The 22161-nt window shown below is 42.5% G+C and overlaps 1 protein-coding gene across 1 annotated transcript; it reads right to left on the reverse strand.

Moving 5' to 3' along the window:
• Nucleotides 1–706: 706 nt before the first annotated feature.
• On the reverse strand, nucleotides 707–11760 carry ZFP37 (ZFP37 zinc finger protein). Its single transcript, XM_081067463.1, has 4 exons — nucleotides 11602–11760; nucleotides 9162–9288; nucleotides 8722–8853; nucleotides 707–3462 (listed from the first exon to the last, which is right to left on the reverse strand). Exons 1-4 carry the CDS (start codon nucleotides 11632–11634, stop codon nucleotides 1913–1915), a joined length of 1842 nt encoding a protein of 613 aa, XP_080923589.1. The 5' UTR covers nucleotides 11635–11760; the 3' UTR covers nucleotides 707–1912.
• Nucleotides 11761–22161: the final 10401 nt, after the last annotated feature.

Raw genomic sequence — 22161 nt, forward strand, 5'->3', positions numbered from 1 at the left:
CACTTATCTAAATCCAAAGTTCCTTGGCTGGGAAACCAGAAACAATGAGTCTCAATGACTTTAAAAAGTTCCTCTAATTTTTTCTCTGAGGTTTTATACTTTCCCTTTTTGAGTAACTGATTAAGCAAACTAATGCAAGGTCTATACTTGCTTTCTGAATTACCCATGTTAGTTTAAGGAACAGGAAAGAAAAGAAATGTCCACTCAATGTCCACTCAGATGCTCGGCCGGCCGTTCCCCTTGTGGAGACTTAGCAACCGTCTTGACTAAGACGCGACCGTATAAACCCCAGTCCTGGTCGAGGGAGACCCCCGAGTCGCCGTTATGTCTTATGACGGTGTGACGGAACCGCGGTGACGAGCCCACTCAAGCCCCGTAATCACGAAGATCGTGGGACTATAAGCATTCACACACACGCTCACACTCTTTCACACGAAAATGTTAGTAATGTCTCTGTTGATTCCTCTTTTTTACCTTGGTTTAATTTCTCTAAGTCCATAAAACCACCTCCTTATCGGGTAGTTGCTGCGCAGCAGATGCTCAGAGACCCTTCAACCGTTATCTGCAGACCCTTCGACTCTTAGTCGTTCTTCTCTCCTTGGGCCCCACGTTGGGCGCCAGATGTTGTGTCCTGCACAACACAAGCCGTGGGAAGGCGAGGGAGGCGGCGAGGGTTAAACTCTCATAAAGAGACAGAGACTCAAATGTAGTTAAATCACAGAGGACCAAGGGACTCACAGCCTCAAAGGACTGGAGCCCTGAATCGGGTCACCATGGGTATTTATTGATCTTTCACAATAGAGATCACATGATTAGGGGCAGGGTCTGTGAAACTCTTACACCACACAATAATCCTTATCCCATAATCCCATAATCGTCCCAAAGCAACCGATGCATATCATCCCCCAAATGACCAAGGTGTGGTACATACAATCCCTGGGGGGAGCAAGTCTCACAAGATAAGATTAAGATTATCCCATGAGCCAAACAGGAGGGGCGAGATGCTATTGTTCCTGAGGGTAAAGGACAACAGCTGAGGCATGCGTCAGCAGCCTCTCAGAAGGAGGGGCACAGCTACCTCCTAACTTTACATTAGCTCATGGGGGTCCTAGGGGGGTCCCGTCTGGCTTAGGTTGTTTCTCCTGTGAGAAATCTTACCCGTCTTTGACTGCAGACCCTGCTTACAAGGACCAAACATGGAGACTTAGAGTAGCATAAACTCAACCCCAATGAGGGACAATCCCACAGGGTCACCTTTCCCTAAGGAAAGATTGGAGGGGACAGACTGCTAGGTTGCTGTGTGACTACAAACAGTATATCTTGACCATCACTTTTTAGCAGCACCTGTGTATTCTCAGCTGTTTTCTTTCATTTTCTCTTAATTTTGTGTTAATATTTTTAACATAAATAACCTTTGTATAAAATTTTCTGCTGATGTGGAAGGTAACAAAGATATTATGAAAGAGCTAGGTGATAATATCAAAAATGAGGCTCATGCCTGTGGCCATACACATTTATACATGGCAATAAACAGATAGCCAAATTCAATTCTCACATGAATGGGCTGCTTAAGTACACAACACTCAAGCAACTCAGGAGTTGTCAGCATATGTAATGTTTCTAGTGCTCTGATTACTCAAGTTATTAACAATTTAAAAACCGTTATATTTCAATCTGAACATACAGAATCATTTACAATAATTATTTTTAAAACAGTATTTTCTATTAAAAGGTTTAGTATCAAATTTAAACTCTCCATCCATTGCTTCCATGTGAAGATTCATTTTCAAATTCTCTCATGTATAGTGAAGTGTAACTTCTTGTTAGAGGCTTTCTAATAGCCTTTAAATTCAGAATACTTCTAAGGTTAAATAAAACCTTCAGTTCAGTTAAAAGATTTCCCACATTTATTTCATTCATGAGATTTCTGTTCTGAATGAGTTTTCACATGTTTTGTAAGGGATGCATTTTGTTTGAAGGCTTTCCCACACTCATTACACTCATAAGGTTTCTCTCCAGTGTGGGATCTCTGATGTATAACAAGTTGTGACTTTGCATTGAAGGCTTTTCCACATTCATTACATTCATAGGGTTTCTCCCCAGTATGAGTTCTCTGATGTACAACGAGGTGTGACTTTTGGCTAAAGGCTTTCCCGCATTCATTACATTCATATGGTTTCTCTCCACTATGAACTCTCTGATGTTGAGTAAGGCCTTCGATTTGTTTAAAGGCCTTCCCACATTGATTACATTCAAAGGGACTTTCACCTGTATGAGTTCTCATGTGGTAAGTCAGAGATGAGCTATGTCCAAAGGCTTTTCCACATTCATTACATGTATAGGGTTTCTCCTTAGTATGAGTTCTTTGATGTATAATGAGGTGTGACTTCTTGCTGAATGCTTTCCCACATTCATTACATTCAAAAGGTTTCTCACCTGTATGAATTCTCATGTGTTTAGTAAGGGATGAGCTATATTTGAAGGCTTTTCCACATTCATTACATTCATATGGTATTTCACCTGTGTGAGTTCTCACGTGTTCCGTAAGAGATGAGTTATACCTAAAGGATTTACCACATTCCTTACATTCATAGGGCTTCTCACCTGTATGAGATCTCACATGTTGAATAAGATTTGAGCTGTGTCTGAAGGTTTTCCCACACTCAGTACATTCATAGGGTTTTTCCCCGGTATGAACTCTTAGATGGTCAGTGAGAGCATGTTTATGACCATGGGCTTTGCCACACTGAATACATTCATATGGTTTTTCTCCAGTGTGAGTTCTTTGATGTACAACGAGGTGTGACTTTTGGCTAAAGGCTATCCCACATTCATTACATTCGTATGGTTTCTCTCCAGTATGAGTTCTCTGATGGTCAATGAGTCCTTGTTTATGGCTGAGAACCTTTCCACATTGATTGCATTCAAACGGTTTCACTTTAGCTTGAGTTGTATCACTCTCAGTAGGAGAGGAGCTATGTCTGGATGATTTCTCATGTTTCTCTCCAGTTTTAATTTTGTCCCGTTTAGTATGGGATGATCCACAAAGAACTAGTTTCTCCTGTTTCTTGCCAGTTTGAGTTTTGTCACACCTATTCGATGAACTATGGTGGGATACTTTCTGTTTCTTTCCAGTTTGACTTTTATCTTTCTTTGTATCAGATAAGCTATGGCTGAATGATTTCCTGTGCTCTTCAGCTACACCAGGTTTCCTTTTTGCAGAGTTTCTTATATGACCAGGTAAGTCTAAATTCTGTTTCAAACTCTTTCCCTGTGAATCAAATTTAAGAAACTTTTTTTTGGAAGAAACAGGTGTTGTACTCGCATTTTTCCCCCCTAATGAACTACATTCATGGCCTGTCTTCTTAGTCAGTTTTTTTTTCTTGAATGCAACTTCCCTAAGGAGTTGGTTTTGAGATTCCTGGTGATTCTGTAGCTGGTCATCATCTTGCTGGACTTCTTCTAAAATGGAATTCAATGACATATTGTTGTGAATCTTTGCACTGTCATATTTTAGAATACAAGTTATAAAGAAATGCCCTGTTGTAAGGTTGAATCTTTATTCAAGCCTAGTATCCCAAAGTGAATGAAGTATCAAGCACAAATGTCCCTATCCTCTTGGACTTGAGGGGGAAAGTGCTGTAGTAAAAACAGGAAAAGAAAACTGACAATAGTGATTAGAAAAAGCTTTGACTGTTTATAAATATGCAACCTGGAATAGAAGACGAAACACAAACAAGGAGCAGTGAATAGGGAATAGATGAAGTTAAAAGAGTTTGTGAGCGTAGTTGACACTTTTTGAAGTCTTTCCTCTGCCCAAGCTCTCCAGCTTTAATAACTCCAAACCCACCCAGGCTCCCATTGACTGTACTATGTTAATCCAACCCTTCACAGTCACAGTTGGTGACACATCTGGTTCAAGCCAAGATGTCCAATGAGAGTCTCCCTCCTAAAACTTTAGACTCTAGTTAGTCTCCACTGGATTCTTAAATATAAGACAAGTCCTATAAAGCCATATTTTCCCCTTGTAAACAGAAAATTCATCAGTACAAAGAATGAAGCATACATCCAAAGAAAAGTAGAGATGTATGACGATAACATGTCTTCAGAAAGACCACTTCCATAATCCCAATTCCTAATTACTTTGCAGTCCTGGTTCTAGCCCCTAGTAAGATCTAGCTGAAGTATCTTCCTTTAGGTTACAAGAGATATACCAATGTCCTTATAACAGATTCCTCTATTTACTTAGGCTAGGCTCAAGTAAATTTTTGTTATTGCACCCTGAAGATCCAAAATAGAGAAAATAAAGTAAGTCCACCAAGGAGTACTAAACAGCTCACTGGAGGGAATACGCAGGAAAGGATGTTCCATGGCTACAACCATTGTCAATATAATAATGACATTCCCCTACTAAAAAGAACCCTACAGTTTCCCTGAATTCCTTCATGTTTTTGCCATGTGATAAAATTCATAGTAATGAGATTGGCAAACAAACTTTACACCATTTGGATTTACAGTGCAACACACACACTTGTTTTCAATAGTTTGCTATGGAGCAGACCTTTGTTCCTGTCAGGTCATTCTACTAATTGCCAATTATAAATTTTAAGCTTATCCCCAGCACTAAGTGATTGCTCACATTCTTTCCTCCACAAACTATGCAATTATATGTCTTGAGATATCTTCTCAGATGCTTCCCTTCTCTGAGACGACCACCCACACTGACTGTGGGGAGCCATGATTTCTTGTTGCTTTAGAGCCTTGTGAGCTGGCTCAGTTTACAATTAACTTGTTTCGGCTCCTAAGGTGTTATCTCTGCAAAAAACCTTGAGGGTGCTTACAAGTTGCTGAGGAATGAGGTGGGAGTGGCCGGTTTCCCGGATAGAGATAACTGATGGCTATCAGGATAATTGGTAGACTTTGTAATGTTAATTACTTTGGGGAGTTTTGTAGTGATTTTGTAGTTTCTTTGTAGAAGTTAAAAATTTACTTTCTGTGAGGTAATACATGCCCGTGAGTGTTAAACTGCACGTACCCAAAGGATAGAAAATGGTGAAGGTAAATAAACCAGGCGCTTCAGCATCACTGAAGACCGGCCGCATCATCATTTGTGTGAGTGTCTCTTTTTCATTCCCACTCCCCCCTTCGGGTACTGTTCGACTCGTGGCGGCTGGCTCCCCACAACTGACAGATGTAGGAAGCCATATTTGTTCTATACAATCCAACTTCTGGTTGAAAACAATTAATTGAACAGTGGTAAACAGCAGGTCTGAGCTAGTCCAAGAATATTCTCTCTCCTAAGAATTTAGAATTGAAACTCAAAGACTTCTATTAGCTAGAGATGGATGCTACACATGTCAAAGCCTAAAAACTTAGGAGCTGGGATTACCATTTTGGGGTGGCCCTTTTCAGCTATCTACATGAAACAACTGAAAAGATTTCAGGGTGGGAATTAAACAGGCTCAAAGAGAGAAACAGGTAAAAAAGTCTCCATGACTTCAGAAAAAAAGATAAAAAGTAAATAGCTGTATTGGTGGTAACGGAACATTACATGGATAAAGTGAAAAGTGGGCTCGAACAGAAAAGAGTTATGGTATTTGAACATACATCTAGGAAATACTATTACTTTTATGGAGAACTTTTAAGAGATGAGTTCCCCTGAGGTAGATCAACTTTTATAAGTACAGTGATATAGATACAGCATGGAGAAGTGGAGCTGCTAGCTGCTTTTTCATTTAGGAAATTTTAAGTGATGCAAACACCCTCAGAGAAATTGTATAGAAAGAACCTTTATGTAGCATGTCAAAGGCTGCATCTTCCGATGCCCAAGGATGCTGGGAAGGATAGAGGCAAATTTCCTTCTGGGGAAAAAAGGGATCAAAACTCAAACCTTTCCCCTTGTGGGGTAATATAATATTATAAAGAATATAATATTATAAAGAACCTCTTATAATAACGGTTTGGGCTGGTCCCAACTGACAATGGCCAGCAGGAAAAGAACCTGAATTAGTGAACTGGCATACAACAGAGTAATACAAGGGGGAGAGCTGGGTGTAGCAGAGCATGTGACTAAGTCTATGAGCTTGTTCTGAATGGGGAACTAAAACATAAATTTTATTTTATTTATTTTATTTTTTTTTAAGATTTTTTAATTGGGGAAGGGGTACAGGACTTTATTGGGGAAAAGTGTGTGCTTCCAGGACTTTTTTTTTTTTTTCCAAGTCAAGTTGTCCTTTCAATCTTATTTGTGGAGGGTGCCGTTCAGCTTCAAGTTGTTGTCCTTTCAGTCTTAGTTGTGGAGGGCGCAGCTCAGCTCCAGGTCCAGTTGCCGTTGCTAGTTACAGGGGGAGCAGCCCACCATCCCTTGCGGGAGTCGAGGAGTTGAACTGGCAACCTTGTGGTTGAGAGCCCACTGGCCCATGTGGGAATCGAACCGGCAGCCTTCGGAGTTAGAAGCATGGAGCTCTAACTGCCTGAGCAACTGGGGCGGCCTTGAATTTTAAACTAAAATGACTGTAACTCCAGAAACTGAAGCATGGCACCAACTAGACCCAGTAACTCATTGAAGGGAATAGAACAGTCCTTCTTTGAAGATCCTCCAAGTATATATCAGAACCTAAACCAAGAAGGGAGTCACTGTAGCAATGACACAGATGTATTAAATGACTCAGGATTGTTTATTAGTTGTAGTACTAAGTATCAGAGAGAAAAGTAAAGATAGCCAAACAATGAATGGATCAAAAACTCCATGAGGTCTCTTCATTTGTCATTGGAAAAACTGGTCCCTCTAGTCTCAAGAAATTCATGGAGTCTTGGAATATTCGGGGTCAGAAACTTAAAAAGATATTGTATACATTCTGCTAATTTGGGGACTGTAGTGACGTAAATAATAACTGAATATTTTAATGTTTGGTGGCAACATCTAAGATGAATTTTTTTTAAAGGGATTCAACAACTCTATCTAAGAATTGCAGCAATTTAGGTATGTAATAATAGGAACTCGATTTGAGTGATGTCAGCGAGAACCGAGGAAAACAAAAAGTAGGAACTGAGGAGAGAATAATAAGAGAGAAGGAACAGAGGAAAGATTCAAAGGAACTCCACAGTATACAGGCCTAAAATTAGAGCAGACCTTGATAAAAATAGGGAAGGTGAGAGGAAGCGCTAATGTAGAAAGAAAGACAAAGCTTTCACTTTCTGACACTCTGAGAATGAGCTGTCCTGTAAGCAAGTAAAACACAAGTGTAACAAAAAGGAATTGGAGATTTATGTGGACAAGATATATTTATCTTAGAAGTCACCAGTGTAAAATAAAAAGCTTGTATTTGCACAATAGATGATTCCTTTGAGGGAAATACAATAGAAAGAGAACAGATAGTAGAAGACAAAACCTTAGGGACACTTCAGCAAAGTGAGAAGGAAGAGAAACTGGTAAAAAAAAAAAAAAATTGTAAAGAAGCATTTAGAGGATAAAATCAGATTCAAGTGGTATAATTCAAGCTGGGTGAGCAAGAATTTCAGGCTGACCAAAACTATTAAAATATGAAAAAGTGGTGGTCATTTTAACATCAGAAATTTAAATAGAGACATGAATTCTATGGCATTTGACTGCAGAGGTTAAGGAAAAAATGGAAATGTTGATGCATTATAGACCACAGGTTTAGAGCATTTCCAGTGAAAGAAGGGAAACAGAATATAATTAGGGTCAGGAGCACCACGTCAGAGATTTGGAAAGAGGACAGACCTAAGAATGTCTGAATACATAAGGAGAGAAATTTCATATCACGGGGTCTTGGAGTGTGAGTATAGGAAGGGAGAAAAACTGAGGATATTAGGAAAAGGGAGGATAATTTTTAAAAGCACTGCTTTAACTAAGGTAAGCAGGAATGTGATTCTGAGAACAGCAAAAAGGGGTCATTGATCCTTCTGAAAGCTGAGCAGTGGGAAGCACAGATGAGGAAAGACGGCTATAGAGAAGGGTCAGTTAGGCATCTGAGGCACTGGTACCTAAGGTTTAGAGCCCAGGTTTTCACCTTTCTTCCTACCACAGCCTGAGCGTTGTGGCCGGCTGTACTATTGTTCCCTGTGGGAGGATTACATCTCCCAACCCCAGTGCATGGCCATTTGAATCCTTCCTGTGGAAGGATTATACGTTCCTACCCTGTTGAACTCAGAAGTGGCCACGTGATAGGCTCTAACCAATTAACCAATGAAATGTGAGCAGGAAGAGATATCTACCAATTTCCAATCACTCACTCTTCTTTCCCTCGGTCATGAGACCAGAATTTGCCAAACAGGGACTGCTCTTTCCATGTAGGCCCACAAGATAATGTGGAAATGGGCCACAGCCTGAGTGAGAAACAAATCTTTCTTGTAAGTCACTAAGAACAGGGGTTATTCCTTAATGGAGCATAACTCAGCCTAAGCTGACTGACACAAGCATATAAGCAAAGTCCCATAAGTAACAGTGGCTTTATGACTACAGTGACCCTCAAATGAGAGCCTCTCACACATGGACAGGTGCATAGAAGGAACAAATATTAGAATCTCCAAGGTTAAAGAATCTTTGTAGTTCGAACTCCTCTTCCTACAGGAGATTCAGATATTTTTCTATTGCTACCTCCTGGTTAAGAAAGAAGGACCTGGGATCTTTAAGAAGAATTTAAGAATAAATTATTCTTTGAATAATTCCAAAGTTACTGCCAAGAAACTAGAACTTACTTCCACTGGCTCCTGTTTGCGTGGGTGTTGCTATTGCACTTGGACCACCTTGTCTGGGTCTTTTCCCCTTCCCCAACCATGGCTCTTCTTTCTCCAATTTGGAAATCACGTCTGGTTTGGCAGCTTGATACCCTGCTCATGAGAAATGGTAGCAACTGAATGTTGGAACAACAAACATCCCAGAAATCAAACCCCAATATGTGAGCTTCAGAGCCTTTGAAGGATAAAGAATATATGGCTTCTGAAATTTCATAATGCAGATATCCATGTACCCTATCTGAGTATACCTTCTATTTTGAAGGCAAGGGCACAAATATCCTGCCAAGTACCAAAAGGGATTAAAACTCCTTGACTCAAAAATCAAAGCCAAACATCTCAAGGACTTCAGAGAGAAGGTATCACAGTAGACATATTTTGGATTACGAAGGAATTGTTCTTACCCATTGAAGCAAGGTTGCTGTAGTTCTCCAACATCACATCCTTGTATAGGCTCCTCTGAGCAGGATCTAGTTGCTCCCATTCCTTCTGGGTAAAGGCCATAGTCACATCGTTGAATGTCACCAGTCCCTGTAATGGTATATTCCTGTTTAGTCTAATGTATCCACATTAGTGAGTGATTTGGACATGGTAATAATGACTTGTTCTTACCTTGATCATTCACTGATATTCAGTGATATTATATAGGATACCTATTCTCTACCCAATTTTGTTGTGTTTTTTTTTGAGAAACAAAAATCATATTAAGAAATGTCCCTATCATGGACTGAATATTTGTGTCCCCCCCCCCAATTCATATGCTGAAACCCTACCCTCCAATATGATGGTATTAAGACATAGCGCCTTTGAGAGGTGATTAGGATTAAATGAAGTCATGAGGGTGAAATCTTTATGAATGGGATTAGTGCCCTTATGTAAGAGTCTCAAGAGACCTTGCTTCCTCTCTTTGCTTTTTATGCCACGTGAGGATACGAGAAGTCTATAACCTGGAAGACGGTCCTCACCAGACCCCCACCAAGCTGGCACCCTGATCTTGGACTTCTAGCCTCCAGAACTGTCAGAAATAAATTTCTGTTGTTTATAAGCCACTGAGTCTATGGTACTTTGTTGGTATTAAGTCAGGCCCTATTGTAAATTTGTTTATTCAAGAGAATATAAAAAGAAAATCATACAATTATCAGAAAGACAATTACCCCCCCCCAAAAAAAAAAGTCTTTTCTTCTACAACAAAAAACTACGGGGGTAGTGTTTATAGAGTTCTGAGGTAGAAGAATTGAGACCCTTGATTTTTATAACCAGTCAAAAAATCATTTGTGAACCCATAGAAGATACAACATCAAGAGTAAACCCTAATGTAAACTACAGACTTTGGGTAATAATGATATGTCAATGTAAATTCATCAATTATAACAAATGTACCACTCTGATAAGGGATATTGATGATGGCTAGGCTATGAATGCATGGGGGATATGAGAAATCTCTGTACTTTCTGCTCAATTTTGCTGTTAACCCAAAACTGCTTTAAAAAAAATAAATTCTATTTAAAAAAAAAAATCGTTTGTGTTTGGAAGCAAAAGGTATTTTAGCCATGTAAGGGCTCAAAATATGTTACCTATGTACTTTAGAAATAAAGAGAAAGAGAGAGGGAGGGAGAAAGCTGGGGTTGGGGGAGGAAAGGAAGAGAAGAAGAAAAGAAGTTATTTTTCAAAGAAGGGAAACTGAATCAAAATAAAGATTTCAAGATTGGGAAAGAGTTAATAATATACTGTGAATAATAAAATCAGTCAAATGTCTAGTTATATCCAAGTAACTAGATAAAATGTTCTTGTGCGATTGTTATAAAAGTATCCCTAACATCAAGAGGTATAAGGTAAGAAAAATAAGCAGAAGTATAACTGGTAATGATTGGGCACAGGGGAGAAATTATAGCATGTTAAAGTTCTCTTATTAGGCAGGTGAGAGGAGGATGACAGCTGTTGGACAATTTAGATATTAATACACATTCCAATCTTTGTGCTGATGCCTTTCAAATATGGATTCCCAAGCTCAGACCTCTCCTAAGCTCTACATTCATATATCCTACGAGTACTCAACATCTCTACTTGGACATGCAATGGGCATCTTGACATGGCCAAAACAGAACCACTGTCCTCTACCCTGGCTCCCATTTACAGCCACCAAATCTGATCTTCTCCAACACAACCTTTTCTCAGAAAATGGAATTTTATCCAGTTCTTCAGGCCAAAAGTCCAGATGTATGTAAGTCTTGATTCTTCTCTTCCCTCACGTTCCATATCAATTCAGCAGTAAGTCCTGTCGGCTCATCTCCGGATGCATTCTGAATGTGATTTTTCATCTCACTGCTACACCCCTTTTCCAAAGCATCATCTCTACCCTTTAACTGTTACAGTACACTCTCCTAGCCGGCCTTCCTGAACCTCTGTAAACAGAAAGGAGTCATTCAGTCTCTAACCACCACAGCCACCATAATCGCTGGCTCCCACAGACATCCCAAATTGCGGACCCTCAAAGAGCTCCCCAATCTCTGACATACCACAAAACCTCATTTCTGATCCCTATAGCCTTCCAAACTGACTTTTCAGTTACTGCCACAGACACAATCCCACCCCACCCCCATCACTGTCACGGCAGATCCCTCCAAACACTTATTCCTTAAACTGTAGCCCCCAAGGACCGCACAGACCCCCTCCATCACTACTCCACAGATCCCTCAGAACGCTAACCCCCCAAAAGGCTCTCCAACCATCGACTCCAATTCCCAAATCACCTATGTTCACAGCCTACAGTAACGTTCCCCTCACTGACCCCCAATTAGACCATCTCTGACCACCAGACGGCCCCCGCCCCATCGTCGCTCATACCGCCGCGCTCTCCCCAGGTGCTGACTCAGCCATGTCGGGGGGACACCCGGCCTCTTTGGCGTCTTCGCACTCCTCCTCCGGCCCGCGGCCTCTGGCTTTGTCAGAACCGAGTCTCAGGCGGAGGCCGACATGACGTCTAACCTGAGCGCGGCCGCAGAGGATCCCGCAGCTGCGATGGCGGCGCCCCAGTATCGCTCGCGGGCGCCGCCATCTTGACCAAGGCTCCGCCGTACAGCGGACAGCCGGGCTCCCCGCGGGCTTGAGGGCGGATGGTCGGTGGTTTCCTTGGAGCATCCTGGAGTGATGAGACGCGAGCTCGGTTACTCAGGGCAGAGTGCTTCACTGTGCCTGACACCCCGCCGCCGGCGCCCGGAGGCTTCGCCACATGAATGCAGAATTTGCAGTTGCTTTTCTGAATCAGTTAGTGCAGCCGACTGCCGGGAAAGGAAACGCCTGGCGCGGACTCCAAACAGCTCTGCTAAGAAGAGAAACTGGAGGGAGAAAGGAGATACCGATCAGGCAGATACCATTGTTTTATAGGAATAGGAGACTTATCTATGAAGTGTTTTCATTTATGATATAAGAACCAGGGGAAAAAAGGAAACAGCCGGTTAAGGGAAGACTCCTCAGTGAGAACCGAGGTTTGATGGAGATGTTTCACGCAAAAAATCAAGCCACTGGAGAAGAAATAATTTTTCAACGTACTATTTCACGTATCAGCGTCATTCATTTAATAATTATTTGTTGAGCTTTTATTATGTGCAGACTAGGTGGCTGTGCCATGCTAGGTAATGGGGAAAGAGTGGAGACTCGGGCAGACATACTTTTCTTCACCCTGTTGCAATTCACAATGGGGCAGAAGGCTGGTAAAAATGTGTTGTTCCTTTTTCCAGAATCAAACATATCCTGTTTTGCACGATCCACTTAGGCGAATAAACGATGAGTTATCCCGCACTCAGAAGGGGTTGCAGCTGTTCTCTTTCCTCTCTCAATCTTTGTCTAAATAGATTTTCAGTGTATTTTGCTGAACTCATAAAGAACTATTCCCTAGGGCACCTAATTTCAGGACACTTTCTGCCTAGTCTCCCTATCCTAGTACTGAATTTTTTTATTTTTTAACAACAATTTTTTTTCGTTCGACAAGTCACAAGGGTATGTTTCCCATTTATTCTCAAACAATCCCAAAATGCTTTCCCTACTCTTCCATCATCATCAGCTCAAGGGGCTGTCAAAGTATGTTATAAATATTGTGATAAGCAGAATTCCAACATGGCCCCCATTATCTCTGTTCCCCGGGCAACAGCTGATATCATATTCTACACATCACACCTTATTGTTGTCATTGACAGGTAAGTAATGGTGATTTGAGAAAAACAGTAGATAAAGAGGTTTTGGAAATGAAGAGTGCCTGACCTCAATTCTGTATTCCTTTTCCTATCACTTTTGGCATGTAGATACTTCACAGAGTTTATTTTCTCCATTATATTTTGGGAGAACATCTGTTGAGGAAGTGGTTAAAGCCAGAAACAAAAAAAGACTTTATGTGTTTTCAACACTAAGGGGTTAAAAAGGGAGAACACAGCTTTGCTCATTGATTCTACTCTAATATGTCAGTGAAACACAGAGGATTGGAGGTGTGTAATGAAAGTAGAAAAAAGAGTAGTCATAGCAAAATGAGAAAGTGAGATCTAATGCTCACTGCAACTGTGAAAAGGAATTCCGTTGAAAGAAGCATCAGAGTGTTTTGGCAGTGGGGTGGAGGTAGTGTGCCCAGGGGCATGGTAGAATTAGCCTACCTGCAGGTTGATGTGTATGTGAACTTTGACCGTGTGCCTTGTCGGTGTCAATGAATATCTGTCAACTTGATACGGTGCCAAAGCATAGGGTAAAAACAAGAATTATTAAAATAGAAGAATCACTACATAAATAAGAGATTCGAGAGGCTAACAAGTCACAAGAGTATCTGCTGATTCACAGTGGAAAAGGTTAGAAATATTCTGGAAATTCACTGTGAATTAAGTAGACACAATGGACTGAGAACCAAAGACATGTTCTATGATAGCACATCCCCCAAATCACCCACTGTGTTCAGGCTTGCTTCCATGTGGGTTTGTTTCTATACGTTCACCTTAAAGAAATTCATTCTCAGATAAAAGTGGAAAAGATACAGCTATCTTTGAGGTACAGGCTGTGATGAAAATAAGTAAATGAATACACACACCTACGTTTCTTTAAACGGGTTTTATTTTTCTTATAAAACAGGAAAACATTCATTGGGGGAAATGTCCCAATCAATGACTGTCCCAGTAGTCTGAGTCCCTAGAAGGAAAGAAGTGTTTTCTTCTGTATGCTCTCCCTCTAGCCGTCTGCTGAAAACCTGGACCCATGGATCGCTGAGCTGGGATCCCTTAGGAGCAGATGTCTGGTCCTTACCTGTTGTGAGTGCCTGGAAGAGCAGTTGCCACATTTCAGTCTCTTCCTGAAAGTCAAGGGGACGTTAACCCCTCGGCAGGGCCCTACATCCCTGCATGGTACTTGTGACGCGAGTAGGGAACAAAATCCCAACACACAGGTTTAAATAGAGTGAGTAACACAGCTTTATTTGGGAATCAATGTCCTTCCAGAGGCCAGTGCTCTGGTAAGACCACAGGTTATACAAGATAAAACAGAATTGAATAACAAAGTCCCAGAGTCAATTGAGATGGAGAAGGTCCCTGATCTGGGAGAGATGACTGGGCCCCCAATGCTCTGAGTCCAGCTGGTCTTGCAAGGAAGAACTTGGGGAGAGTGCTGGAGTATCTCAGTTTGCCCCTCACAGAGGGTCTTAGCTAAAGCGCCCAGAGAGACTACTCACTGCACTGCTCTTGAGCTCTGCTTTTATCCTCTTTTCCTTGGACTTGTTTACTTCTTAGGTTGTTTTGGTGAATGTGTTAACCATTCAATTTTGTTATGCTCAGTTTGACACATAAACAGAAACATGTTTACTTTCGTTTCTCTGTCATCAGTCTCACACTACTAGTAAACAACTTGTTCTGCAAGCCTCAATCCAATAACAACCTTGTTTATAGTATATTTTATATGCTCTTCACAGTGCCTAACCTGTTTCCAGGGCAGGTGAATTTCTGCCTCACTGTGGGAAGCCAGTCGCCTGGGCGTGCAAGATGCTGCCGGGGCCCCTTGCGCCGGGACTTGGGAGTGCAGAGGCGGGATTGACTCCGGGACAGAAAGGACTAAGCGAGGACGCTGGCTGGGCGCGGGTCCGTTAACGCCATGGAGCATCGGGCAGGCAAGGCTGCTGGCAGGTGAGCCCAGGATTCGCAGCGAGCAAGGTGTCGAGCGAAGCCAGCGCCCAGTGCAGGTTCGCTCCCGCGTGCGTCAGCTGCCAGCTGAGCCAGGCGCGCTGCGAGGCCGCGGGCTGCGTGCCGCGGGCGGGCACCGGCAGGAAGGCGCCCCCGGGAGCCCGCAGCTCGTCCAGGGCCACCTCCAGCGCATCCACTTGGTTGAAAAACCTGGACATGAGGACTGCCAGGGGCTCGCGGGCTTCGGGCGACAGGTGGCGGCGGTGGCGCTTTGGGGAGGCGGGCCCGGCCTCCGGGTTGTCCTGGCAGCGTCCCCGACCCGTGGTCCTCGCTGGCCTTCTCGGCAGGGTCGTCCTGTCCTTGAGTTGCGGGAAAGGGTGGGCAAAGCCTGCGGGGAGAGAAAAACACGTTGTTTCCGTGAGTGTGCGCGGCCTGGCCAAGGTCACCAGGGCCCCTTCCCAGTCCCACTTCACCACCCCCCAACTTCACCTCCCATTCCCCACCACCCCTGATTCTGGTGGCCTCTTTCAGCCCTTTACAGCTTTCGGAGCATTGCACCAGGGTCAGTGTCTGTCCCCTCCGTTTGGGTGCTGGTTTGCCATTCAAGGTTTGCCCTATCTCTGCAAAGGCACAGCCCACAAACCTACCTCCTTTGTCCTGATGTCCTGCTCTGTTGGAGTTGGGCTTGTCCTTCCCTCTCCCTCGGGCTGGTCGGCCCTTCACCTTCGTTTCTGGGTATCCATTTTCTTTGCAACCACTGCAAGGGGAGCCATTGGGACTTCTTGCCCGCTTGTGCCTGGAGCCCATGGCTACCTGGCTCTGCCTGGTGATCACTGTCGGTGGAGAAGAGGACACTAGTGAGTGAATGGTCCCAGACCTATTTCTGGAAGTCTGGGGGAGAGTGGATTAGAAGAGTGGATCCCTAAGGGCCCCATCCCCAAATGCTGGTTAGTTCCAGATGCTCACTGTCTCTAAGGGCAGCTGCCCAGGGCGCAGCTTTTCCCGCCGCTATGCATGTGCCTCACTTTCTTGGCATGCCTGCTCCAGGAATCCCTCCCTCACGTCCAGATCCCAATGGTGGCTCAGCTGGCAGAGCCCGTGACCACAAGGAATCTGATCTTCACCTTGGATTTCCCTCACCATTTTCAGTAAAGGTTAAACCTTCTCAGGCCTGCTGCTTTGCCCACCCCAGCCAATCTCTGGTGTCTCCTGAATTCTCCCAACCATTGTTCAAAACAATCCCCACAAAAAAAGAAAAAAAGGAATTTATTATCCTACCTCCTCTGCTGTTGGAGCCTTTTGTGGTCTCCGTGATCTTTCTCTGTTTCTCACAGGGATGCCAATCTTCTCCTTTCTCTCCAAAGGACAGATTTCCCATGGAGTAAGTCCTTTCAGATTCCCTGTGGGAGCGACTTGATCTTCCTGAATGATCCTTGAGAGTCCTTCTGCCATTTGTTGCCCCTTCCATTCTGTCCATGTCTCCTGCCTGAGTCAGGAGTCTGGAGGTCTGAGGAGTGGACCTGGCAATGACCAGCTGGGCAGAGGGCTTGGCTTTTTATGCTCCCCAGGGTTCCCTGCTGGGTCATACCACTGCTGCGGGGGTGGCAATGGAGGGAAGACAACTCCCAAAACATTGTAAGTGGCTTGATTGGATGAGGCACACATTGGGTATGCAGCCCTCTCTCTTGGTCCCTGACTCTTTAGCTGCTAATTTCAGAGCATTTTTCCTGCGTGGCAGCGAGCAGAGGCAATTCGTTCTGTGCTGAATGTGGATCTCAAAAAAGTACACTCACTCTTTTGTCATTTGTTTCTAGTTTCTTTTACTCCTGTTTATTTCTATAGCTCTACATGTGTGCGTGTGTATCGGCATGGGACATGCTAGGTATGCCCAGGGGCAGCAAAGTGTTGGTGTAAAACACGAGAAAACCTTTGAGTTTTTTTGGGTATGCATTCTCTGTGGCCACGCTTCAGTTCTACCGTCATGGCAGGAATGCCACCATGGAGTCTACAGAAAGAAAGGGTGTGGTTAGGCTCCCAATTAAGGTGTTTTACAAAACTGGCAGCGGCACACATTCAGAGAGCCATAGTGGAGGAGGACCTTTACAACAGATCAAGTTGTAATTTATTATTCACATCTTTCTCATTTTCTCTTCACTCTTCTCCATCAAACAAGTACTGCCATAGGCTCATGACAATCCTGCTGGGCTGTGCTGTCAACACGGATGTTTTAAAAAAACCTCCTGCCTGACTCGCTGGTCAGGGTAACCAAAAGGACACAACTCGTGAAAAATCATTAGACAGTAGGATTAGATTTGTGAGTCCCACCTCTCACACAACATAAAAGACATATCTAAGTCGCTCCATCTTCAAGGGTTTGTAATCTCACTTAAGGGGAAATGTCACAGCTAATGGACCGGTTTCGACTAAATTGATGCACAGTCTGGATGATTTCATCAAAATCCCAGGCTGTTTCCAAATGGCGCTTTTACATTCCAGACAGGATTTCTTCTATAACACTGATGGCCCTCATGATCCCATGCTGCCTACCTAAGTGTCACCCGTCATAAACAGAGGGCTGGATAGATTATCTCCATCCTGTATCTCTTCATCAGAAAGAAAGCGGTGTTCGAGACACTCTGGAAGTATTGCCCGTCCACCTTCTTCTGCAAAATGACCTAAATTCCATAGTTACCCCACCCCCATCTCCACCCCTTCAGCTTACCATCATTGGTGGCTCTGGGGGCCAGACAATGGCTGTCTAGGGAACCAGTGCAAGTCCTTTAGGTTTTTACACATTTCACCCAGGTCATTGACTGTCTTCCACTGAGTGCTTGGTTTGCCACTCAGGCCTGGTCCCTACGTCTCAACTTCTCCAAACACCCAGCTTTAAATCTGCCCCTTTCCCCTTAGGTTCAGATCTGGCTGAGTCAGGCTAATTTTTTTTTCTACCTTGTGCCGGGGATGGTGGTGACTTCATCTTCTCTTCATGGTCTACATTTCCTTTTTGCTGTCTGCAAGGAGTGCCCTGGGAGCTTCTCTACCATGTGTGCCTCTACCATTAGCCACCTAGCTATGCCTGATTACTGTGGGTTATCAGGAGGACAGTAGTGAGTAGTCTCTGTGCTATGTCTGGAATGTGGGGTGAGTTAATTATACCAGGCTCCATTGATATGCAATGTAATTAATGACCCCACCCCCAAGGGCCTGTATTCCTATAGGTACTCTTGTTTTCAAGTGTATCTCTGTATGAACTAGCCTTTGTCTTGTGTCTGTTTACACTCCAAGATTCCTGGCATGGTCTTACAAATACTTTAATCCAGACCCAGAGGAGGCTCAGCTGGCAGAACCACAAGGATTCTGGCGTTCACGTTGGGTTTTCGTTACCTGAGTGAATGTCAAGTCTTCTGGGGTCTCCTGTTAATCCCATCTCTACTCCAATCTCTTTTGTTTCATAAATCCATATAACCATGTACCACGATGAATCTCAGAAAAAGTAGAATTTGGAAACCTACCTCATCTCCTTTGGGAGCCCTTCTGGGTCTCGACTATTCCCTTCTCCATTTTTCATGGAGAAGTCAATCTTCTCACTTTTCTTCAAAGACAGGTTTTCCTTGGAGCTAATAACCTTCGTATTCCCTGTAAGAGGGACCAAGGGGGCTCCCATGTCCACAGCTTAAGCGCAATGATAGTCATATTAAAAAAAAAAGTGTAGCTTTACCAAGTCATTCTTATCATTAAGGGTACGTTAATTAAAGAAGTGAAATACAAGAAAGATTGGTGTGCAATGGAAGAGAAAACTTTGGTAATAAACGTAGGCACAGAAAATTAAATTTATACCTCAATATAATGCTAACAGTGCATGCCTTTAAAATAAGAGCCATAGAGTCAGTGTGTCGGCAGTGGTGTGGAGGCATTGCCAAATGACACGATAGAAATATTCTGTTTTGCCTGGAGTGGTGATCACAGGGGTGTGTACACATGGCTAAGCATTTTATTGATGTGTCATCAGCTTTAGACCTGTGTGCATGGCCTGTAAGTCAAATTTATAAAGTTGATACGATGAGGAACAACAATAGAAAAAAAGAATAACTGAAACAGGGAAATAAATGAATAACCGATTCAAGAGGTATCTGAACAATAGCAAGGACATTGACTTAATCATGTAGTAAAGGTTTGAAATACTAAAGAAATTTATCGGGGTACCCGTAGAAGCTAATGGACCATGAATCAAAAACGTGTGGTTTTACTTTCAACACTAAAATATTACATCCCTTCTACCAAGTAATCAAGTTTGCTCGTTTGGTTTAAAGGCAGGCAGGTTTCTGTATTAGTTTAGTTCTGTATTAGAACTGCCATAAGAAAGTACCACAAACTGGATAGCTTAAACAGGAACTTATTGTCTTGGAGTTCTAGAGACTAAAATTTCTAGAGCTATTTGTCCTCAAGGTTGACTTCTTTTCAGGCTTCTCCTTGGCTTATACATGGTCATCTTCTTCCTGTGTCTTCATATCATCCTTCCTCTCTGTGTTTGTGTCCAAATTTCCTCTTCTTGTAAGGACTCCAGTCATGTGGGAGTAGGAGCCACCCGAACGAACTCATTTGAACTTGATTACCTCTTTAAAGATTCTGTCTCCAAATAAAGTCACATTCTGAAGTTACGGGAGGGTAAGGACTTCAGCAGATGAATTTGGGGGGGGAACACAATTTAGCTCGTAACTGTACCTAAGCGTTCACCTTGAAGAAATCTAACCTCAAGTAAAACCCACAAAACCACCACTGCTCTTTACTGTGCAGGCCAAGGCAGGAAAAAAATACACATATGTATAAAATATAATAAAATGCATATGAAATATTATATATATATATATATATATACATATATATATATATATATATAGTTAAAGATCTTATTGGGGAAGGGGAACAGGACTTTATTGGGGAACAGTGTGTATTTCCAGGACTTTTTATTGGGGAACAGTAGTGTGTTTTTCCCAGGACTCATCAGCTCCATCCAAGTCAAGTTGTCCTTTCAATCTTAGTTGTGGAGGGTGCTATTCAGCTTCAAGTTGTTGTCCTTTCAGTCTTAGTTGTGGAGGGTACAGCTCAGCTCCAGGTCCAGTAGCCATTGTTAGTTGCATGGGGCGCAGCCCAGAGAGTCAAACTGCCAACCTTGTGGTTGAGAGCCCGCCCTCCAACCAACTGAGCCATCTGGCCACCCAGGAGCTCAGCGGCAGCTCATTGACTTCATTCTAGTTGCAGAGGGTGCAGCTCACTGGCCCATGTGGGTATTGAACCGGCAGCCCCGTTGCCCAGAGCTCATGCTCTAACCAACTGAACCACTTGTCCACCCTAAAAATATATTATTTTATATATCTCTATATATCTTTGTAAGGGCTTTTTTAACCAAATGAAACATGAAAACAGCTATTGCTGAAAAGGTCCAATTCCATTCAAGTGCCCAATAATCTGAACCCTCAGAAGAAAAGGAGTGTTTTCCATTGGATGGCTATCCCTTCCTTCAGATTGTCTCTGGAGAAAGTGAGTGTCCCTGACCTGTCTCTGGAAGCCAGGGTGAAATCGAGTAGATCAGGCTCCAAGAGGAGTCCCAAGGCAATAATGGTCCCACCTCTAAGTGCCGATCTTCTTCCAGCTGCCACCAGCCTCCAAGGGCAGTCTCCAGGGGCCGTCCTCTGTGGTGACTGTTGATATACCTAAGATGTCTTCATGCTCCCACAAACGTTCCTTTAAGTCCAGACCCAGAGGATGACTCAGCTAGTAGAGCCATTGACACATGGATCTTGACTGAATCTCGGCTTTTGCCCACCATCATTGGGGTATAGAGATCATGTTTTCTGGAGTTTCCTCCTTTTTCCATCCCCCAATCTCTTGTGTTCCCACATAGGACTGTTGACTTCCTTTCTTCACAAAGTAATTAAATATTAAAAAGATAAATAAACTACCTTATAACAATTTTTCCTGGAAGAGAAGTGTATTCTAGTAATTTTGTCTACAAAAATTGAATGGATATACTTACTATTGACTCTTGAGAATTTGTATTATTCCTGAGAATTAAGTGGAAGAAATAAAATTAAAACCCCACACAAACTCTTGTAATTTAGAAAGGTCATGGAAGGTATTGTTTCAGACCACAAAGATTATACTGGCAACTTTTTAGCACTTTCAATGTACAACATTGAAAAACATGAATAATAATAATATATATACTGGCAATTTTTTAGCCCCTTGAATGTACAACATTGAAAAACATGAATAACAACAATAGTAAAACAAACAAACAAACAAACAAGCAAAACCCACCTGGAAACAACCCAAGTGTCCACAACTGGTGAATGTAGGATATCCTTACAGTATAACACTCCCCAGCAATAAAAAAGCAATGGGCCACTGATACATGCAATATCATGGATGGCTCTAAAACAATTTCTTAAGTGGAAGAACCTAGACAGAAAAAGCTACATATTATCTGATTTTATTTACATGAAATTTTGGGAAAACTCAAAACTATGAGTATAGACAAATTGGATTAGTGTTTGCTTGGATCTGGGGGTGGGAGTGAGAATGGATTATAAACAGACATGAGGGAACTTTTCAGGGTGATGAAAGTATCCTAAAACTGAATCAGGGTGATGGCTGCACAATGATATAAATTTACTAAAAGTCATTGTATACTTAATGTGGACAATTTGTGGTATTAAATAGTACAACTTTTAACAAAACAAGAAAATTATCAGCATTTAAATGCCAAAGTGTTGCATTTTATTTATAGAATTACAAGTAACAACTGAATCATGGAAATAACATGACTAGATTTATATTTATAGTCAAATATCTATGGTTCCATTCTTGGCCCACACTGCATGAAGAACTAAGTACAACTTTGCCCGTTTCCTTAAGAAAAGTCCATGGAAGTTGGATGGGATGATTACACAGAATTCCTGCAGCATTTCCTTTTGAACATCTCTCTTCTCCCAAATTTCTAAGTCATCTGCAAAATAGCTTCCTCTCTCAAGCCTTGTTACCCATGTAACCAACCTCAGGTCCCTTTAAAAAAAAAAAACTAGGAGAACGTCCAGGAAATAAGACCATGGAAAGAAGGGTGGCCAACAGAGGAGCAAAACAAACATGAAAGGAACACGGTGGGCAATGTAGGAGGTATGCCAACCATCCTATTACTGCCTCAAACCAGGTACAGAAATCAAGTACCTGGTTCTCTCTTTTTCATGAAGTATGAAAAAATGGA

This window comes from Rhinolophus hipposideros (genome assembly GCF_964194185.1).
Source record: "Rhinolophus hipposideros genome assembly, chromosome: 11".
Lineage (NCBI taxonomy): Eukaryota > Metazoa > Chordata > Mammalia > Chiroptera > Rhinolophidae > Rhinolophus > Rhinolophus hipposideros.